Below are 19,167 nucleotides of genomic sequence, written 5' to 3'. Positions count from 1 at the left end.
TACAGGAGTATCCTATCATCGGTTCGTCTGAGAAGAACATCTGATGTTCTGACGCACATTTGAATCGTCAATGGTCAAAATCGTTGTTGCTTTGTTCGGTTTTCTCCCCGAACAAAAGGTATTTCTTGACGAAGGTTTCCCACCACATCCTGAACTGACTCTGCTCCAAGTGTCTATTAACCACGACGAAAACACCTCTTCAATATGTCCACCAACGGAAATGCAGTCAATTACATCATGGCGGAACATGGACACAACCGTCTTTTCAAACTATCTCCGCCTCCTTCTCTTAATGCCTTCAAGAAACTTTGCTCTCAAAAAGCCACCAAACAAGACTATCCACTCGCTGCAGACATCAAGGAGAACGTACCTGTTTACAATCTTTCCAACTTTTCAACCCTTACAGAAAACCAAAAGTCCGCTCTCCAAGACGAATGGTACAAAATCCTTTTGTATGGCCCTGGTGTTTTTGTCACAGCTGGTCTTTACACCAACTTGGACGTGATCAACAAGTCAACAGCTGCCTTCAATAATATCATCAAAAGGGAGAGCCAAGGTACCAAAACAGCAGGCGATCACTTTGCAAGTGCTGGTAAAAACGATCGGATTTGGAATTCGTTCAGTAAACATGGTCTCCAAGACCCAGACTCCTTCTTCAACTACTTTTCGAATCCCTACCTCGACCTCATCTTCTCTTCATGGCTTGGTCCAGGGTATCGCATCACTACTCAAGTCAACAACGTCCGGCCTGGAGGGCAGCCTCAAGTTTCCCACCGCGACTATCACCTAGGTTTCATGTCTGCTGAGAACTGTGGAAGGTATCCCAGGGCAATGCAAGTTGCAAGCCAATGCTTGACTCTGCAAGGCGCTATAGCACACGTCGATGTACCTCTTGAGAGCGGTCCAACAAGACTTTTGCCGTTCAGTCAGGCATTTGCGCCTGGCTACATGGCGTATCGTCTTCCCGAGTTTAACGAGTTCTTCCTAGACAACTATATCTCACTTCAGTTGAAGAAGGGCGACGGTTTATGGTTCAACCCTGCTCTTTTCCATGCAGCAGGCGAGAATAAGTCTGTGGACATCAATCGCCTTGTTAATCTCGTCCAAATCAGCAGTGCATTCGGCAAACCGATGGAATCAATCGACGCATTGCCACTTGTGGAGAGTACGTGGGACGTCTTGACAGCTGCATATAGAGAGCAAGGTCTCAGTGATGAAGTCCAGATGTTTATTGCTGCTATTGGAGAAGGCTATCCTTTCCCAACAAACCTGGACAACAACCCTCCTAGAAACGAGAATATGGCGCCTGATTCCGAGCAAGACATTATTCGAGTTGCATTGGTAAACGGGAAGAGTAGAGAGGAAGTTTTGGCTGATCTTGAAGGCTTCCGACTAAGAGTTAGAGCTTAGTTGGAACATCTGTGTATTACTATTAGTACTTTTAGCGGTTATGCCGCACAATCCCATTTGCAGACTCAGCCCCAGATACCCTTCGACTCTATGCTTTGTTCTCGGTGCTCTGAGGATTGATGTTAGATCGTGCAGTCTTCTTCAGATATCCCCTGAAACTCTCGAAAGTGACAGGATTGTGACCTTCAAGCCATCGACAATGGACTGCCACATCATCCTTACCAACCCGTATGGAAACCTTGAAAGCAAACTCGCACTTTACGTCTACCACCTTTTGGTCTTCAGTCCCCCCTCTTTGCTTTCTACGACGCCAAGCTCGTGCCCAGACGCGACCTGCTGCTCGTCCGATCCCTTCCAGGCGCTCAGTGTCCCATTCCCAGGTGATCAAGTCCAGCTTCTCGAGTTCAGATCGAAAACGATCTGCAAAGTCGCCAATTTTCTCTTGAAGGGGTATATCGACGACTCTCTCTTCTGTGATCTCTGGAAGCACGTTTTTTGAAACTGCTGTTTTGATGCCGCGTGCAACTGATTGGGCTGGTCTCATGTTTCCGAAACTCCATGCAACAGCCCATCTCCTTGTTTTGCTGCCCTGAATAAACTCCGTGACAGCATAATTGTCGATTTTGTGTTCTCTCAATTTGTCCACAAACTCGATCAAGCTTGTGAGAAATCCGAACATGGATGTGTACCACTGCACACGTTCTTGAAGGGCGAGCGACTCTTTGAGCATGCGATCAACAAACTCGACTTCGCCGCCGTCGGTCACCATCTCAACCTTAGCTCCTGTACATGCTGTAAAAGGCGGGCGAGACTTTTGCTTCGCGCTCTCCAGTAACTCTTCTTCGGATTTATAGAAAGGTGGGTTTGACATGGTGAAAGAAATGCTGTTAACATTTAGATCATCGAGCGGAATTAGGGCATCGGTTGGCTTTCGCTCCACGACTTTGATCCTGTTATCGAGGCCGTTCAGCGCCACGTTCTTGCGAGCATACTCGAGGCTTTTTGGATCGATGTCTGCTTTGATTAGCGGTGCCCTGGTCAACGGGTGGTGAAAGGATTACCAGTGGCGATAAAGTCCCAATCACGTTCAGTGCAACCCATCAAAGGATATATGCAACTTGCGCCAGTACCAATGTCTAATCCAACGATTTTCCTATCCTGTTTCTCATAAGAAGTGCTGTCAAGGAGGCCTTTTAGCCATATGAGATAGTTGTGCCGGTTGAGAACCTACGGGCGCGTCAGATCATAAAACGCGTCAAGAAATGAGATAAAACTCACAGGAGGGCATAGTCGATCGTCAGGGAGTTCAAGCTTCAGTCCGAAGTCCAGCTTGAGAAGTGATTTCGTCAATTGCATGACACATTCCGGATCATTGAAGAAATCAGTTTTGTGTTTCTTCCACCTGCGATGATTTATTAGATGGAATTCTCGTCCATTTTGAGGATAGAAGTATTCACAATCGCGCAAAATCTGCATCTTGAAGAGCAAGCTGCTGAAAGTCTGGCGCTTTTGAGTATAGCTCGGCAAAGTGACTATCTCGAGATTTTGCATCTTCTGGGGGACCTTCAAGGGTCAACGTTTGGTCGACAGGGAGCGAGTGACCCCGAAGGTCTTGTGAGGCTTTGCGTTTGCCGCCCATTTTGATGGTCGACTTGGTTTTCTCGGGTCATATGAAGGATTTTCTTCTGTGAGGATTCCTTCAGATACTTTTGATGGGTGTAAGTTGTGACACCTGCTACTTTCTATGATGGAGATGAGTTTGCAGGGATCAGTGATGTCAGTGGAGGTCTCATAAATTAGCGATGACTTGTAGGCACAGACTCCCATAAACACAAGCAAGCAGTTCATTTGTAATTGTTACCAGAAAACTCCCATCATTTGATTTGCAACCATGGATGTATTGAAAACTCATGAGATCATACAGGTAGATAAACTGCAATCTTACAATAAAAACCATTCAGTAAATGCAATCGCCTCGGCTTCGTTTCAATCATATCCTCATCTTATGTACCTTTCATGTCATCATAGTGGCACTGTCTTACCACAGTAGAACCCTCCATCGCCAGCCCTCGAGGAGCTTCATGTCCTTCTCATCGATATCCGGATCACCGTGCTCGATTCTCGCTGTCAGCTTCTTAAGCCTCTTCTGCACAGTCCGAGCTACTCGAATAGACACTTCATTAGAGAACACAACGAGCACGGCAAATACAAAGAAAGCCAATTTGGCGAAGCGGCCTTTGCCAAGTATACCATTCTTGATGTGCTCGAGAAGACCCTTTGACTTTTTGAAGGCGTACTCGGTGTCGTTGGCTGATGAGTGAGAATCTTCGTCATCGTCGTTTCGGCGCCAGAAGCGGCGGATGAAGGGAATGAACGTAGCACTGTCGAAGTTGGTCAATTGCTTGGGTTCAAGCGAGTGGGACGTGTAATTTACTTACATAGCTCCTCCGATGATCCATCTTCGCCATCGATGGTTCTCGGCTTCTTTAGCGATGCTGCGCACCTCCCCCTGCAGGATCCTCAGATCATTCAGGACCATGTTGGTCTGGTTTCGAATCCGGGTCTCAAGCTCATAAGCAGAGACGGCAGAATCGCCACCTCGTCGCTGACGCTGCAGGCTCATGTACTCACGCAGATTGAACTGGCAGTTCACTCTAAGAGCTTGTAACTCTCGCAGGTCACTCGGTGCTGTGGCGGGGACCATTTGCTGGGCTGATGCGGTAGCCATGGCTCCGGCATGGTTGGGAAGATATGATTCAGAGGCAGGACGGATCGGGAGGTTGCCTGGACCAGTTTGAGGACCTGATACAGGAGGGTAGTTCTGCGGGTTGTAAGGCTGGTTGTAGCCGGGTGAGTCGTAATTCTGAGGATTATAGCTCTGATTGGCATAATCCTGGGGATTGTAGTTCTGAGGTCCATAAGGTTGAGGACCATATTGAGATTCGGGGCCTGGATATGACTTTGCTCTCTCTGGACCTCGATCAAAAGCACGATCCCGCCGGTCTCGCTCTCGGTCACGGTCCCGAGAGGGAGACGGAGTTCGGATGGGCTGAGGATCCAGCGATTGAAGCGGTGACTTGTTTGACTTGCGAGTATCAGACATTTTGGGCGTTCAGGTTTCAGTCTTGGCTCAAATAACGACGTATAATTGAACAGACGAATAAATTGTCCGTGACAGCTCACCCAACCGGTGATTTTCTGCCCAAGGTGACCGACAAAGAATGAGTATGTATGTATGCGCTGGCTACAATTGTGGTGGAGAGCGAGAGAGGCTGGTGAATGAATAAACGAGGCCAGCCCATGACGTCCGAGTGGCCGGGGGGATAGGCTGAGCGAGAGGTGGGGTGATGGAATTCATGAGGCTGGGGATGACTTATGCAATTCATGATGTGATGTGATTGGCAACTATTGAATACTGCACAACTATTCACAAAATGACCGGATTCTCTTCTTAGTCCTCATTTTAGCTTCTGGTGACTTCTAGTACCCCAATGTTCGATACATGCGGTGCGCCATATCATCCATGCCCTCGACAGGCAGTGCACTCCTAATGTCAGCCAATATCTGCTGCTGAACCTCCGGGTCGAATTGGTTCCAGATCCTTCGAATCTGCTGCACCTGATCCCCTCGATTTGTCCGGACAATGTTTGCAAAAGCTTCAAAGAGAACCGCAGCTTGATTCCATCCCAAAATGTTATGAACTTCTTGGATGAGAAATTCGAAAAAGTCGAGAATTCTGCCGAGAAGGTCTTCTGAACATCCTAGCCCTTGATCATTGCTGAGCACGATGCACAGAGCATGCATTTGAGCAGCCCATTCGTTGACTGCACAACCACGGACTGGATCACTTTCAATGTCCTGCATAGCAACGCCGAACATTTCCATCGCTTCAATGCTGGTGAATTCTGATAGGTGCTGGAACACAAAGTCGAGAGCCCAGTTCATCAAATCCTCTGGATGATTCTCCAAGTATGGCTCGCGAAAGTAGGTGCTCAGTACCAGCGCTCCGCGTCTCGGTGCCTCCTGGACTCTGGGTAGGAGATTGAACAGGACTTCTTGGTCGACACTGTATCTCCTCCTCAATTGTCCGACTCTTGAGTGTACAATGATGATGTTTTGTCTTCCACCAGGTCCTGGAACGAATGGAGGCCGGCGTCTAAAGGCCATGTCGTGTGGCTCACCGAGATCTTCAAAATCGTCGCCATAATCGATCTCAGCGATACCATTCAAGTGACGACGCCTGTCACCAGCCATGTTGATTCTCTGCGGAATTTGTGCACGACTTCTTCTGGGGTACAATTGGTGGCGTTGATAGTGATCATAAAAGCGATACTGCCTGAACATGCTTTAGAGAGCACCCAAGATGGTTCTGCATGCGTCTCAAAGGGAAAGCATGCTGGCGATAGTGCTCGCATTTATAGATGCTGAGAAGCATTGTATCAGGATCCGGTTCAGGTTTGGTGAGGTTGATTGCGATGCCGTGTAAGGTGGTGAGCAAACCACAAGATGTCATCTGGACGTTTGACTTATTAAGGGTTTGAACTGGAGATTTGGCATACGGCACAGCCAATACTCTCGTTTTCAATAATCATATGGCTTTTCTCAAGCAAACATTGGGGTCTGTTCGTTATTCAGAGCAGCATACAAGCAACCTTGGTTCTCCATATCCAGCTACAGGGTGCGTGTTGGAGAGAACTCCAACTGACAAGCTGACTATCTGGTGCGAGGTTTGCCTATGCAAATAGAAAAGAAAAATACTTAAACACTTGCCAACATTGTAAAGTAAAGTATTTTGTAAGCATGCAGCTCACCTTAACAATATCCAATGCTAGGTATAAAAAAATACAGTGAGAGCCTGATGTTGTGGCCTGGGAATAGGATGACACCTGAAGCTTCAGGCATTAGTATAAGGCACCCAGATAAATCAGCAGGCAGACCCTGAAGACCCCAGGGACCTCACCCCCCCACCAATTTCCCTTCTTACTCCTGTCCCCTCGCGCTCTCGTCTCTCTTTCGTATAAGAGATGAAGCATCCGTTAGAGTCGGCCGCTCTGGTAATGATATTTTCCGTATCTTCTTATCTTGCTAAAAATGTATATCACCTTTTTCATCACAAAGGTCAATTGCTACCAATTGGCTACTTTACATCACTGAATGTTCTTTGAATGCTCGGCATCGTGTTAGTGGTGATCAAGCTCTTCACCTATCAGGACCTCCATCTTTTTCAACCTCACGTCAAACTGTCCGCTATGGTTTTTTCTGCCTTATTCCGGTACAAGTGACTTCCGAACTGCCATCTGCCTGGACCCCAGCATCTGTCGTCCGAGTATAAGTATCTCGTGTTCCCCCCTCTGTCCTCTGTTTTGGCATGCTCAGCAGTCCTCTTCCTCTTCACCTCTTCCATTTACATTCACTTCTCCTGTCCTCGAACATCTTGGTCTGTCTCAACAAGATAGCCTCTCATCGTACCATCCTACTTCCTTATACTTCTTCCTTCCAGTCCATCATCGTGACACCTTCTCGTGTTGTTGCTGCCTCCAAGAGCTATCCCACCCAGACCTCTTCATCATGATGGACCTCGCCGCTCCAGCCTTCGACACAGACGTTGGCCATAAGGTTGAATACAAGATTCGTGACCTTGGAACACGCTCTGTTACCCTCTTCCCCACCCAAGCACAGGTCAAGAGAGAAATCAAGGATGTGCCTCTCAAGGTACGCCTTTCTTGGCCAATGTCTCTCCTTATGCTTACCTAGCTAGCCTGGAGTCAACGAAATATCCATTGTCGGGTTGAGCCCAACCATTGACAAGAATTCGGTCACCGTTGAAGGCAGTGGTGCCGCTACAATCACGGGCATCAGTGTTGAATTTCTCCCCAACCGCGAACTTTTTGATGAAGTCTATCCAGATTCCGATAATAATGACGATTCAGACAGTGACGATGAAGAAGATGGAGAAGGCGAACCCCCAGAAGTGCCGCAACATGGGGAGTTGCTGGAAACCAAGATGAAACTCATCGAGCTCAAAGACGAGCAGCAGCGAGCCAGAGAAATCATTGGCAATGCTGATGAGCGTATCAAGGTCCTTGACATATACTCCAAGTCTCTTGATAAGAGAGAGGGTGTAAACATTAGTGAGATGCTTGACACATATAAGCAAGAACACCAAAAGGCTTTTGAAGAACGTCTAGTCGGCGTGCAGAGGGAGCGAGAACTCACGGAGGCCATTAACAAGGTTACCAAGGAGCAGATGCGCTTGAACAAGCTTGGAAACAAGTTTCAGAAGAAGGAGGCCAAGAACAAGGCCAGAATCCAGAAAGCCGTCCAGAAAAAGCAGGAACAGCGCCAGAAGCGTCAAGAGGAGAAGCGCAAGGAGAAGGAGCGTATTCGCAACGAGCGCTCACGTTGCTGGCCGCTGTTCTGCTATACCATACACATACAACTTGAGGTGAGCTCATCCTACACGCCGGCTTCGTCTCGCCGGGAATCTGTATCCAGCGAGGTTGAACTTGTTCAGCGGCCCAGGAGCAAGACTGCAGACCTAGAAGAGACATCCTCCTGCAACCTTGTGTTGTCATATGTCACCAACTCGGCATTCTGGACTCCCAGTTATGACATCCAGCTGTCAACTGTTGACTCCACGGGTACGCTTTGCTTCGATGCCGGTCTGCATAACACAACATCTGAGATATGGGAAAACTGTAAGATCACACTGTCCACTTCTCAGGCCACATCTTCGAGCCTTGACGAGTCAATTCCCAGTCTCACACCCTGGCGTATCAAGCTGGGCAACAAGAAGTCCTCATCTGCCGAGAGTGGTGCTTTTGAAAGTGTGGTGGAACTTCAGCAACAGGCCACATGGCGTAACAAGAAACAAGCACCACAGCAGCCTCCTAACTTCAGGCGCGAAATGTTTGGTCTTCCAGGCCACGCTCTGAATGACTATCAGATGCAGTTGATGATGTTGGAACAGCAGAACAAGAAGAGGCTGATGATGGCTAGACAGGAGCAGGATTCCACGGGCCCGCCTGCTCCTCCTCCCCCTGCTGCTGCGATGATGGCGCAACAAGCGCGAGCGCAAGCTCAGGGGTCGCAGATGCGACCGCCCATGTCACACAACATGATGGTGCAGAGTCAGATGGTGCAGAATCAGATGGCACAGCCCCAACAGATGCAGCAACAGATGCAGCAACAGATGCAGCAACAGATGCAGCAACAGATGCAGCAACAGATGCAGCAACAGCAGCAGCAATTCCCAGGAATGGCGCAGATGGACTTCTCCTCTAACGACGACTTCGATGCCTTGCTAGATGAAGATACAACTATGACGGATGCTCAGCCATCCCTCGAATTCCAAAATTCCCTTGTTGAAGAGACCGGCTTCACCACAACCTTCGATCTTCCCGGCCTCAAGACTCTCGTGCCCAAGTTCACCGTTTCGAAGCAACGTGTTGCTCGCCTGCAGTTTACGAATGTTCTGTTCAGCCATACTATCGTGGCCAAATATCAGCCAGCGGCTTATCTCAAGGCCAAACTCAAGAACAATAGTAAACTTACTTTATTGCGTGGGCCTGCGAGCTTGACGCTCGACGGCAGCTTCATGGGGCAGACCAAAATTCCTCGATGTAGCTCCGGTGAGGTCTTCACTCTTAGTCTGGGTGTGGACTCGGCGATCAGAGTTATGTACCCCAAGCCTGATGTTCGAAGAAGCACGAGCGGAGTGTTCAGCAAGGAAGACAGCTCTGTCTATGTTCGTGCTGTCACAGTCCACAATACCCGCGTAACTGCCAAAAAGCCCATCAGCCTTCTGGTGCTGGATCAAATCCCTGTTTCAGAGGATGATCGCCTCCGAGTTGAGTTACTCAGCCCTCGAGGTTTGACTGTCGAAGGACCGCGCCAAGCGACTGGTGCTCCTGGACGTGAGACTGCAGAGGATAAAGACTGGGGCAAAGCTATGGCATCTCTTAAGAAGAGCGGACAGGTTTCGTGGGAGGTCTCGCTGAATGCGGGCAAGGCCGTAAAGTTGGGACTCGAGTATTCGGTTTCAATGCCAAGTGGCGATGTTGCTAAAGAATGTTGATTTGCCTCGACATATGTGGAAGTTGACAATTGATGGATCTGTGATAGTGGGATAACTCTGAGCCTCTAACCAACCATCAAGGATACATTATAGCACCACGTTTACTTTGATTATTCTCAAATTTTACTCTCAGGTTTTACAATGATTCCTATAATATTTCATAGCACTCAATCTTTCCAGTCTTTCCAGTCTTTCCAGTCTTTTCACTTTGAAAACCTCGCTTTCTGTCAAGTTATGGTGATTGCTTAGATGTTCCAACTTCATGTCAATTGGAAGATATCAGTTGTCGATACCATACATAATTTAAGACACAGCTTTACATAGCACAGCAATCCCTTCGTCTTTTCAATACCCTCTGGTCCTCTCCTTATGACTGCACCATTCTCTACCTTCGGATCATTCGTCGCCAGCCTACCGGCCACTGACTTACACCCCTGAGTCAAGTAACTCAATCTTCGTCCATCTCAGAGTCATCCTCGTCTTCAGAACCATCCTCCTCCGCTTCAGAATCGTCCCCTCCTCCCCAGAATCCTCGAGCTCAAGCGTTCCGAGCTGATCAATTACGGTGTGCGACTCGATTATCGCCATGTGAAACTTCTCACCTGGGATCTCTGTTCGGGCAGGCTGTAGCCTGTTCCCAAAGTTCGGTGCGCGCGGAACTCCTGAAGGACCAATAATCACATTCAAGGGTGTATCTCGTGAGCCGGGGCCATCGTTGGTATGCATTAGTATCGATGGGGGGTGGCGGAGATGAGGATGTAGGGGCTGGGTTCGCCATTCCATATCATTCTTACGGGCATCTGAGATTTCGTTCGACCAGCATGGTCTACTGCGGTCCATATAATACTCGATTTGCCCGAGCATGATCATATGTGACATGGCCGGATCGTCGACAGAGTGATGGGAGTACCGCTCTGGGAGCTCCCAGGGCTTTCTCTGTCGGTGGTGAGACCAATATGGGTGTCCGCGTTCGTACTCGTCAGAGAGCAGAGCTGGGTTTATAAATGGGGCTGGTGTGCTGCCCATCTGGGTGTTCTTGAGGGACATGACAGGCTTAAGCCTATCGGCCCCATCGTTGGCTGGTACGTGCAAAAGGAGTTCAGGACTAATGTTCAAGCGGGCGTCGGGAGCAACAAGGTGACACCCCAGTGTACCTGAGAGTAGTGCTCTTCCGCGATATACACGTTGTATGTGATCGTACGTACTGCGAAGACTTTTATTCTTGAATGAGTGGACGTCGGTTGCCTTTGCCCAAAGGATATGGTCGAAAAAGGTCGCAAAAATCTCCTGCAGGTTCGCCTTGGGATATTCGAGGGGTGATGGTTGAAGAAACCCGCGAGAGTCAATGTTTGGCATGAATTCCGGTTGCGGCCATGGACCGCAGACAAGTCTAGTCTCGTTGGCTTCTGTATGTGTCCCTTCAACCAAGCCGTTGAGGAACTTGTTGACCAATATCAGGGACTTTATCTTGTCCCAAGAATCCGCAGGCGCGCTTGTCATCATGATAAACATGATTCCAGACTCGGCGATGGACGATAGTGCATGGGGATAGAGCTTGGCCCATCCTTGCTCGATCCTCAGCTGTTCTGTGAACCAGTTCATTGTCACTCCTGCGTCTCGAAGAGAAGGAAGCTCCATATCACTGACTACACCCTGTCGTGGCTCCCAGTCGAAACTGTGGGTGCTTGACTGTGGATATTCCCCAACCATGATGGCGTCTGTGGAGTCGATCGAGATAACATCTTGACGATCCTCTGCATCAAAGTCACCATGCTCACCACAGTCAATACCACCATCTGAGAACTTGCGACAAAAAAGACAGGCAGGCATTGGTCTATAGAAGGACGCGAGTATAAACATCGCGTCCCTCTTCGCCAGTTCCCAACTCTCAGGGCGGCAAGTTCGAAAGCTCATGTCTTTGCTTCGGTACACATCGGAAGCAGAAGCCTCTATTTTCGACGGATGGAAGGCTTCTCAGGCAAAGGTTACAACAGTTCCAAGCAGGGCTGCGCGTTCTGCATGCCCTGCAGAGGAACTCCAATGCCTGGCGGGCGCCAACCCTGCACGCGACGCATACGTGCTCTTCGGGCATTGGGGCCCCCGGCTCGCTGACATAGTAGTCGAATTGCTGCTGAATAGTCATGGAGATTTAGGCTTGGGTACTAAAGGAAGTGTGTAATTAGATTGTGAGGACGGAGGTAGTTGACGGCTGGGGATTCTCACTTGCGTGTAAAAAAAGAGTCGAGATATTTTTGTTTAGATCTTTGTGTGTGGTAGTGTGTGGATTTGTGTTTATATATTAGTCTCTTATCTGTGTTTAAATAGCTTCTGAGTCTGCTGTGTTCGGCGCTGAGGAAGGACAGGAAGGGGAGACAGGAGAAGGAACAAGAGGGAGAAAGTTTGGCGTGTATTTTGAACAATGACAGGTGCACGTATCTCTCGGTTGAAGTGGGGTCCTCTAACAGTCCAACTCACTGTCTATCCCCTGAAAAACCGCCTGGTGCCTAATTATATATTGGTTATCACTGAGAAGTGGCTTGATAGTCGTTCAAGTGCGGGCACTGCCAGTTGCAGACGGCGACATGACCAGCCCAACAGCCCTAAGTTCTTTCATATACCATCATTGAACTGTCCTCAGTACCATCGAACACTATGCAATTAATATGCTCCTTTTGCTGATTCCTTTCTTTTTGGCTCCATCGTCTCGATCCTCTCTCCTCAGACTACGACCTCCCCGTGACGCGTCACAGGAAATATCACCTTGTGATGAAGCCGCTGCAACCTCTTCCTTCTTCTCAAAGCTTCATCTTCATATCCATGGAACGCTAGTCCAGTTGCAACTAGGTACAGTGGTACGTCTGCCATAAGATATGAAAGCCCTGACAGGTAATAGTATGCTTCTGTCAATGGCTGAAGCGGCATCCACTCTCGTGCAGGCTGTACGATCTTGGCATTCTCATCCCCTTCCGTCCATGAGGATTTCAGAGCATCATCTTTGTACCTCAAAGTCCACCCATCGACTGAAAAGTTCCATTTCGATATTCCATTCGGCGTCTGGTAGGTGGTGAAAGTTTTGAGAACTGCTTCGAGAAACTCTCGGAGTTCGTCCTCTGTTCTGTCTGACCACTCTTCCTTTGCTAATGCACTGCTCTTGTTAGTCGCAGTATCTGGAAGTTCGCCATCGTCGACAGAGTAGCCAGTCACTGCCGTCGAGGACTGCGTGGTGAGAGGTTCGATTGCCATTGTATAGCTGTTTGAAGTGTCACCCGAGGACAGAGAAACGCCATCCTGAGCCTTCTCATCATCCTGCAGAGATGAAGGCTCCCGAAAAGGTTTATCACCATCTGATTCTGCCCCCCCTTGGCTCGTTTCAGATGCTACCTCTTCGATAGGAGACAGTAGCGTTGGTACGTGGAAGTCAATCTCAGTCCTCAACATTACATCCGGGGCCTGAATCTTGGGCAAGTTGACAGTAAGAAAGGAGTGATAATCGCAGCCCCAAGTACGATTTCCTGGTTTCTTGTCCTGTCTGACACACAATTCGCAAAGGTCGACTGTGCAGCATGTGCAACAAACGTAGCGAGGGCCTGCAATTGTGGCAAGACACATATCACAGTAGTTGTCATGCTGCAAAACTAAGGGGGTTGTCTCTATAGCTCGAGCACTTCTTTGAAGAGCAATTTGGGCGAAGCTGTATGACCCGAGCTGGAGCAGAAACTTGCCAAGGCGCTCCCATCTTACCCCGTGAAGGTCGAAATCATTCAATAGGCTTTGAGCATCCCGACGTACACCTTCGACACAGCGATCGAATGGCGCAGGATTGTTGGCTTCAGGTCTGGTCAGGTCATAAGCGTTAAGCCCGTACATATCTCGGTTCTCGGTAAGTATCCTCTCTACATCCGAGTCTTGAGCAGCACCTAACACTATAGCAGGCATCAAACGTGTTCCCGATTGCTGTGCTATCTGAAGCGCAGTCCGGTCGAAGGAGTCCCGTTGAGTCAGATCGATGGACTCATGCTTAAGAAGAATCCGTAAAGTATCATACTGACGATTGGTGATCGCCCCAAAGATTGGGACGTTTCCATATTTCGATTTTCTGTTCACATCTGCACCACGTTCCAAGAGGATTGGCACCACCTTATCGTGACCAGAATTAACTGCCTTGAATAACGGTGTCTCGCCATCTGGTAAGATGCAGTCGGTGTCGAGGTTGGGATTCTTCTCCAATACGAGCTTCAAATTCTTCTCAGATCCACCAGACACAATGATAGGTATGATGTTGTCTCCATCATCAAAGATGACATCTGTTGACGCTCCTCGTTCGAGTAGATATTTGACCATGTCCTCATGTCCTTCCACACAAGCGTACCAGAGTGGTGTCCTCCGAGCTCTATCACGTATCTCAAGTGACGAATCGTCGACTGCTTCAAGGATGGTTTCCAAAACCTGGGTATTACCTCCCTCAGCGGCGGCATGGATGATAGTCTGGCCCCTGTTGATCTTGGATTGCAGCTGGTTCTTTGGGTCGGCTCCCTTACTGAGAAGTAGCTTTACTGCATCCAGTCTGCCACCTGATGCCGCTGCTTTTAAAGGGGTTCCTGCCCAGCCCCATTCGAAGTTGACCAACTCGCCAACATCATCGACAACCTCCAAGAAAGTTTCCATCACGTCCAGCCAGCCCCCTATACAGGCAGCATGAAAGGCACTTGATTCTTTGGTAGTTTCTGGGTAAGGATCTGCTCCACGCTTCAGGAGTTCTATCACGATACTTCGATGGCCTTTGTTGGCTGCAATGTGTAGTGGAGCGCTTGAGTTACGCTGTCCATTCCGCATGTTTGGATCCGCTCCATGGTCAAGAAGCATACTGACGATGTCTAATCTCCCAGTTGTTGCTGCAATACCAAGAGCAGTGTATTCCTTTTCACCTTTCGCGTCTGTGTCGATAAAGAACCGGCTCGAAAGTATAATTTCGACCATCTCAAGGTTTCCCCAGTCGACCGCAATATGAAGGGGTGTTTCATAATCAGGTTTACTTGGATCAGCTCCGTGAGAGACAAGGCATTCGACGATGTCGAGATCGTTCAGGTCTGCCACTATTGAAAGAGCCGTGCTTCCATCCCTGTCTTCTGCGTTGACTTGGCATCCAGCATCAAGGAGCAGCTCACAGCCCAATAAATTCTGAGCCGCCACTGCGATATGTAGGGGAGAGCTCATCCCCTTCACGGGGCACTCAACTGCAGCACCCGCGGCCAAAAGCGTCCTCAAAATATCACTATGTCCCGACTCAACGGCCAGAGCTACTGGTGAAGCTTTTGGCAGATCTCTGGGAGGATCATTGAGGTTCGCATGCTTCTCGATAAGCTTATCAACCACCCCTTTCCATCCCTTGAAGCATGCCATGTGAATCAAGCGCTCATTCCTCCAAACTTGATCCACGTCAACATGTTGTACCAGGATCTCGAGGGCATCAGTACTCCCCATCCAGCTAGCTAAGAAAGGTATAGGTTTTCCATCGAATGCGGGAGCGTCAAGGTCCGCTGAGAACTCCAGTAAGATTTCAACCATTTCGGAACTATTCTTCCCTGTAGCAAGTGCGAGTGGTGAGTGGCCGTTGACAGATGAAATATTAGGATCAGCCCCAAATTCAAGAAGTGTTTGAACAACATCCACTGCTCCAACATCAACCGCGGTGAACAGTGCCGTTTGGTTCCATGGATCAACAGCATCTACCTTGGCGCCGGCCTTGAGGAGAGCCCGCACGCTCCGGCAATGGCCACGGACTGCGGCAAGGATTAAAGGTGTTGACCCGTCATTATCTGGCAGGTCTACATTCCTCGCAAAAGGGAGAAGTACCTCCAATGCTGCCCCCGGCTGGGCTGCGGCATAGTGTATTGCTGTAGTGCCTTCCCATATATTGTTGACTAGTGTTTCCAGGTCTTCTTCAACCTGTTGCTTTGATTTTGGGGAAATATGAAGAAGAATATCATAGATTTTGTGAAGGAAGCGGTTTGGGTTAAGTTCTAGGGCCTTGGAGAAGATCTCTTTGATTACAAGATCCGCATCCCACTGAGCGAGTAACACCAAGGGTGGTTTTGCTGATTGAATGGAAGATTGACTCGTGGTAATCAATCGCCCACGGCCTCCAGATCCGTCAGAGTCACATTTACTCACACTGTCATCTGTGCCGTCCGATAGGTATCCAGCCTCGGTCATATCTTCAGTCTGCTTGCCAGCAGCTGAGGATGGGGTCTGTGGGCGTTCTATTGCAGGGGGCGATCGAGTCCTCGACCCATTTGAGGACCTGCTCCTAGACCTCGAAGGACTCGGTGTCTGAGCCCTGAATAACGCAAATGATCGTGTCGGCGATGGGCTTCTGGATCCCCAAGCACGTTTCTGGAAGGTGTAATATCGCCACTTTTCCCCAGCTGGGGAGCGGATGAAATCCCATAAATCCCAAGATATCTTATAGGTATCTGGCCCAAAGAACTTCAAATGATACCTAAACCAAGCCGAAGAGTATTCCAGAAATACATAGCGATCTGCAAGAGCATCTCGACAATAATCTGTCCATGGGTCGTGATATGGTTCCCAATCTATCTCCCTAACATATTTGAGGCATGCGGTTGCGAGAGTTTGATGTACGAGCTTGAGATCATATGTGTCGAGAATAAAGTCGTAAAGAGTCTGATGCAAAAGTTCGAGAGTGTCCTCGGCGCCAAATCTAATTAGTCGCTGGCATGTTCTTGTCAAATCGCCGACAAGATCGTAAGTCCTCGTTACCGAGGGATTTAGAAACCGAAGGATCTCCTTGGCTTCTTCTATTCTCAAGGTCGACCTTGCTATGCATATAATCTGAATCAGCTGAAACAAATCATTGCGTTCATTCTGAATGCGGTCCATGTCTTGTTGATATATCGCTTCCATGGTTGGAGGACAGCTTGTAACGAGTGTAAAGACTGAGTTAGCTCCTGTGTCTTTGATGTGCCACAGTTCCTTGAGGACTGCTGATGCAAAAAGAAAGCTTCCATTTGACCTCTCGACAATGACGGCTGAGACAGAAGCTCGTCCAACAGTGGCTATCCGGCGACTCAAGATGATGCGGTCAACTTCTTCATCAACTACCTTTTGAATATCATTGAGGATCAGATCTGGTGTGACTTCTATGTGGTTATTTGCGAGCGCAAATCCTCGGATTGAGTCTGCCATGCGTGATGTTACGACAACTTTGAGGGCTGAAGCAGAAGACTCACGACGAAAGATCGTGTATAAGCCACGGAGCAATCTGATGATGAATTCGTCTTCGCATTGATCTAGACCGTCAATTATTAGACAAGTTGGTCTAGCATCTTCAGCCGTCGCCAGTAATTGGACAATTTCCATCAATTGGATGAAATGTCCACTATTCTCGGTTTCGAGAGGTGACCGCGACTTCTGTCTATCGACCCCAAGGGTTTCTAAGACTGATTCGAGCTTTTTTCTTGTCGCTTGTGACATGGTGGTATACTTGCTCAACATAGATTGGACAACAAGATCCAATATCGGAGGGTTGTGTCGAGAGCTCTCCAGACTATCACAGTAGAATGGTATGACGAGGTTCTCCTCCCACCTTTCATCGCTCGAATCTTTCATTGCACCCTGGATGTACTTTGCCAAGTTTGACTTGCCACATCCAGGGCTCCCTGTAATGAATAGGAGACTACCATTCTTGTTTTCCTTCCATTTGACGAAAGCGGGATCTTCCAATATCCATGAGCATGTCTGCCAGTGAGGAGCCTCGCGATCAAGACCTTTATTCTCGGGTGTCACAGAGCGAAGAAGGCGGGTGAAATCATTAAAGTCTTTGACGTCTTTTGCAAGTCAGCATACCATATACTCCTGTAACAACACCTCGGCCTACCAAATTTCTCCGGTTGTGTCCGATTCTGAGCTTGAGACACAGCAGTCTCATGCTGTGTTGGTAAGTCGACATTGATGCGGCTTGTGACTTCTTTCAATAATTTGTCGACACTTGAGCGAATCGCCGACTCTCTGGAGGATTTTGATGCTTTCCCTACTTCATGTCGACGCCGGAGAGGAGCGTTCTGGCGTGGTCGAGGAGGTGACGGTCTAGGGAAATTAGCATTTTTCGGGCAGGTCAAAGGTGTTTCGTACTGTGTAGCATCATCATCTGTCCACGTAGGTGCCTTTTTTATTGGTTTGGTTGGAGGTGATTCGGCCAGTCTGACTAGCCTCTCAACTTCGCCCCAGAACAGTTCGAAGCGTGGGTGTAAAGGGGAGGCGAATTTAGGTAACCCAGAGTGCGTACAATTTAGATCTATGTTATCGACACCTTGAAGGACAGCAGACCATTGAGGGACTATCTTGGCGAAGTTAGCGGGATAATCTTGGCCACAAGATTTACTTACAATTTCTTTTGTTCCATTGGGTAACCGCTGCGGATGGGACTCATAGCAACATAGGAGCTTGATTGAACGATGAACATCAATAGTAAATTCCATGTTGATGTCTTGTACTGAGTTTGAGAAAGCACGGAGTTCTTTTGTGAGGTTTGTCGCAACCGCTGTTTGAAGTTTCATCAGAGATGCCAATTTCTGCACAACGACAAGGTCTTCAGCCTTTTCCGATCCCATATGAGGGGTTCCCATGAAGATGATGGACTTTGTGGCTTGCTTAACACCTTTCCAATCGTCATTTGTCGCGCATAGGAGTATTGCCTTGGGTTTGTGAGTTGGAAGACACATGGGAATTGGTTCTCAACTCACTCTTTTGACCACTAACCCACCTAGACTGTGAGCAATGAATATTAGGGGGCGGTCCTGCAAAGACATTAGACAAATTTATCAAAAATCCTGACCGTGCATACTGGGTGATCGAGTCGTTTCAGAACCAGATTTCGGAGTAAATCATTGGCGTGATGGATTATTCTCGTATTGGCGACATCGCCGAAACGGTGAGCATTGTAGCCAAATGACAGGACGCGAACCGAATCTTCGAGGCGGCCAAGAAACTCTGGCTTTGTAAACCACGGTTCAGTTGTCCCCTCTTTCTTCCAAGTGGTTCTGAGATTCCCCCCTAATCCATGCACAAAGACGAGGCTTTATATGGTGAGTTTAGAATAGACATTGGTTTCAAGTTCAACTCACTCCACAAGGTCTTTCTGGTCGGCAAATGAGTTATCGTTCAAAGAAGGTACGTACATCTCCTTGAGAATGTACTCATAATGTGGCTCATCATCCTGATCCGATATCTTGAATCACAAATAGTCAGCGGTGGTCAATACGCGGGGCTTGTAGTGTCATATCCTCTATCTTACTGTGGTATCGTCGGACGATGAGAGACTTTCCTCTCGGCGACGCCCAAGTCTCATTTTTACGGCGATCCAAACAGAAGTTTGTAGTCAGGCAGGACAGCCTTGAATCCAGACAATGTTGAGCACGGCTGGCTTATGAGCTTTAATCGAAAGTGCGGGTTTGGGGGCCGTCAGCAAGGCTCAGCCTCATCCAATGATGGAGGCTACCAGAGGCAATGCATGGGTCCTGTTGACCCTTGCAAGTTCACAGTAGCTTCCCTAACTCAAGTGTCAATATTTGTTGCTTCGACATCTTGGTTCAGCTTGAGATGGAAAAAGAGAAGAGGAACTTTCCAAGACTCATATCATTGATTTAGATTTCGGCTCAAAA

The 19,167-nt window shown here is 48.4% G+C and overlaps 6 protein-coding genes across 6 annotated transcripts; 2 read left to right on the top strand and 4 right to left on the bottom strand.

Moving 5' to 3' along the window:
• Window positions 1–204: 204 nt before the first annotated feature.
• FOBCDRAFT_253000 (uncharacterized protein) lies at window positions 205–1,345 on the top strand (the record flags this gene model as incomplete). Its single annotated transcript, XM_059611019.1, has 2 exons — window positions 205–1,165; window positions 1,290–1,345. 2 exons carry the CDS (start codon window positions 205–207, stop codon window positions 1,343–1,345), a joined length of 1,017 nt encoding a protein of 338 aa, XP_059465821.1.
• FOBCDRAFT_252999 (uncharacterized protein) lies at window positions 1,272–4,722 on the bottom strand. Its single transcript, XM_059611018.1, has 5 exons — window positions 3,849–4,722; window positions 3,453–3,791; window positions 2,689–2,812; window positions 2,472–2,637; window positions 1,272–2,424 (listed from the first exon to the last, which is right to left on the bottom strand). The coding sequence occupies exons 1-5, from the start codon at window positions 4,511–4,513 to the stop codon at window positions 1,499–1,501; spliced, it is 2,220 nt and encodes a 739-aa protein (XP_059467840.1). The 5' UTR covers window positions 4,514–4,722; the 3' UTR covers window positions 1,272–1,498.
• Window positions 4,723–4,772: 50 nt separating this feature from the next.
• On the bottom strand, window positions 4,773–6,228 carry FOBCDRAFT_231421 (uncharacterized protein). The gene has a single exon (XM_031190108.3). The coding sequence runs from the start codon at window positions 5,752–5,754 to the stop codon at window positions 4,891–4,893; it is 864 nt and encodes a 287-aa protein (XP_031034093.3). The 5' UTR covers window positions 5,755–6,228; the 3' UTR covers window positions 4,773–4,890.
• Window positions 6,229–6,689: 461 nt separating this feature from the next.
• FOBCDRAFT_252998 (uncharacterized protein) lies at window positions 6,690–9,858 on the top strand. The gene is made up of 2 exons (XM_059611017.1): window positions 6,690–7,122; window positions 7,169–9,858. Exons 1-2 carry the CDS (start codon window positions 6,979–6,981, stop codon window positions 9,485–9,487), a joined length of 2,463 nt encoding a protein of 820 aa, XP_059465820.1. The 5' UTR covers window positions 6,690–6,978; the 3' UTR covers window positions 9,488–9,858.
• On the bottom strand, window positions 9,636–11,630 carry FOBCDRAFT_144717 (uncharacterized protein; the record flags this gene model as incomplete). Its single annotated transcript, XM_059608196.1, has 4 exons — window positions 9,636–9,711; window positions 9,918–10,313; window positions 10,464–11,290; window positions 11,565–11,630. The coding sequence occupies 4 exons, from the start codon at window positions 11,628–11,630 to the stop codon at window positions 9,636–9,638; spliced, it is 1,365 nt and encodes a 454-aa protein (XP_059465819.1).
• A 158-nt stretch (window positions 11,631–11,788) lies between these two features.
• On the bottom strand, window positions 11,789–18,934 carry FOBCDRAFT_322965 (ankyrin repeat-containing domain protein). The gene is made up of 8 exons (XM_031190104.3): window positions 18,801–18,934; window positions 18,631–18,734; window positions 18,351–18,582; window positions 18,250–18,303; window positions 17,893–18,201; window positions 17,639–17,847; window positions 17,385–17,593; window positions 11,789–17,334 (listed from the first exon to the last, which is right to left on the bottom strand). Exons 1-8 carry the CDS (start codon window positions 18,852–18,854, stop codon window positions 12,206–12,208), a joined length of 6,300 nt encoding a protein of 2,099 aa, XP_031034089.2. The 5' UTR covers window positions 18,855–18,934; the 3' UTR covers window positions 11,789–12,205.
• Between the last annotated feature and the right edge of the window lie 233 nt (window positions 18,935–19,167).

This window comes from Fusarium oxysporum, chromosome IX, assembly GCF_013085055.1.
Source record: "Fusarium oxysporum Fo47 chromosome IX, complete sequence".
Lineage (NCBI taxonomy): Eukaryota > Fungi > Ascomycota > Sordariomycetes > Hypocreales > Nectriaceae > Fusarium > Fusarium oxysporum.
Note: the sequence above shows the minus strand (reverse complement) of the source record. Positions and strands in the feature narration are given on the sequence as shown.

Bases quoted from the DNA above. Each gene is read 5' to 3' on its own strand.
- FOBCDRAFT_252998 (XM_059611017.1), top strand. From the start codon at position 6,979: ATGATGGACCTCGCCGCTCCAGCCTTCGACACAGACGTTGGCCATAAG. The intron at 7,123-7,168 runs GTACGCCTTTCT...TTACCTAGCTAG, and splicing joins TCAAGGATGTGCCTCTCAAG to CCTGGAGTCAACGAAATATC.
- FOBCDRAFT_231421 (XM_031190108.3), bottom strand. From the start codon at position 5,754: ATGTTCAGGCAGTATCGCTTTTATGATCACTATCAACGCCACCAATTG.
- FOBCDRAFT_252999 (XM_059611018.1), bottom strand. From the start codon at position 4,513: ATGTCTGATACTCGCAAGTCAAACAAGTCACCGCTTCAATCGCTGGAT. The intron at 2,638-2,688 runs GTGAGTTTTATC...ACGCGCCCGTAG, and splicing joins ACGATCGACTATGCCCTCCT to GTTCTCAACCGGCACAACTA. The intron at 2,425-2,471 runs GTAATCCTTTCA...TAATCAAAGCAG, and splicing joins TTGGGACTTTATCGCCACTG to ACATCGATCCAAAAAGCCTC.
- FOBCDRAFT_322965 (XM_031190104.3), bottom strand. From the start codon at position 18,854: ATGAGACTTGGGCGTCGCCGAGAGGAAAGTCTCTCATCGTCCGACGAT. The intron at 18,735-18,800 runs GTAAGATAGAGG...TTGTGATTCAAG, and splicing joins CATCGTCCGACGATACCACA to ATATCGGATCAGGATGATGA. The intron at 17,848-17,892 runs GTAAGTAAATCT...AACTTCGCCAAG, and splicing joins CCAATGGAACAAAAGAAATT to ATAGTCCCTCAATGGTCTGC.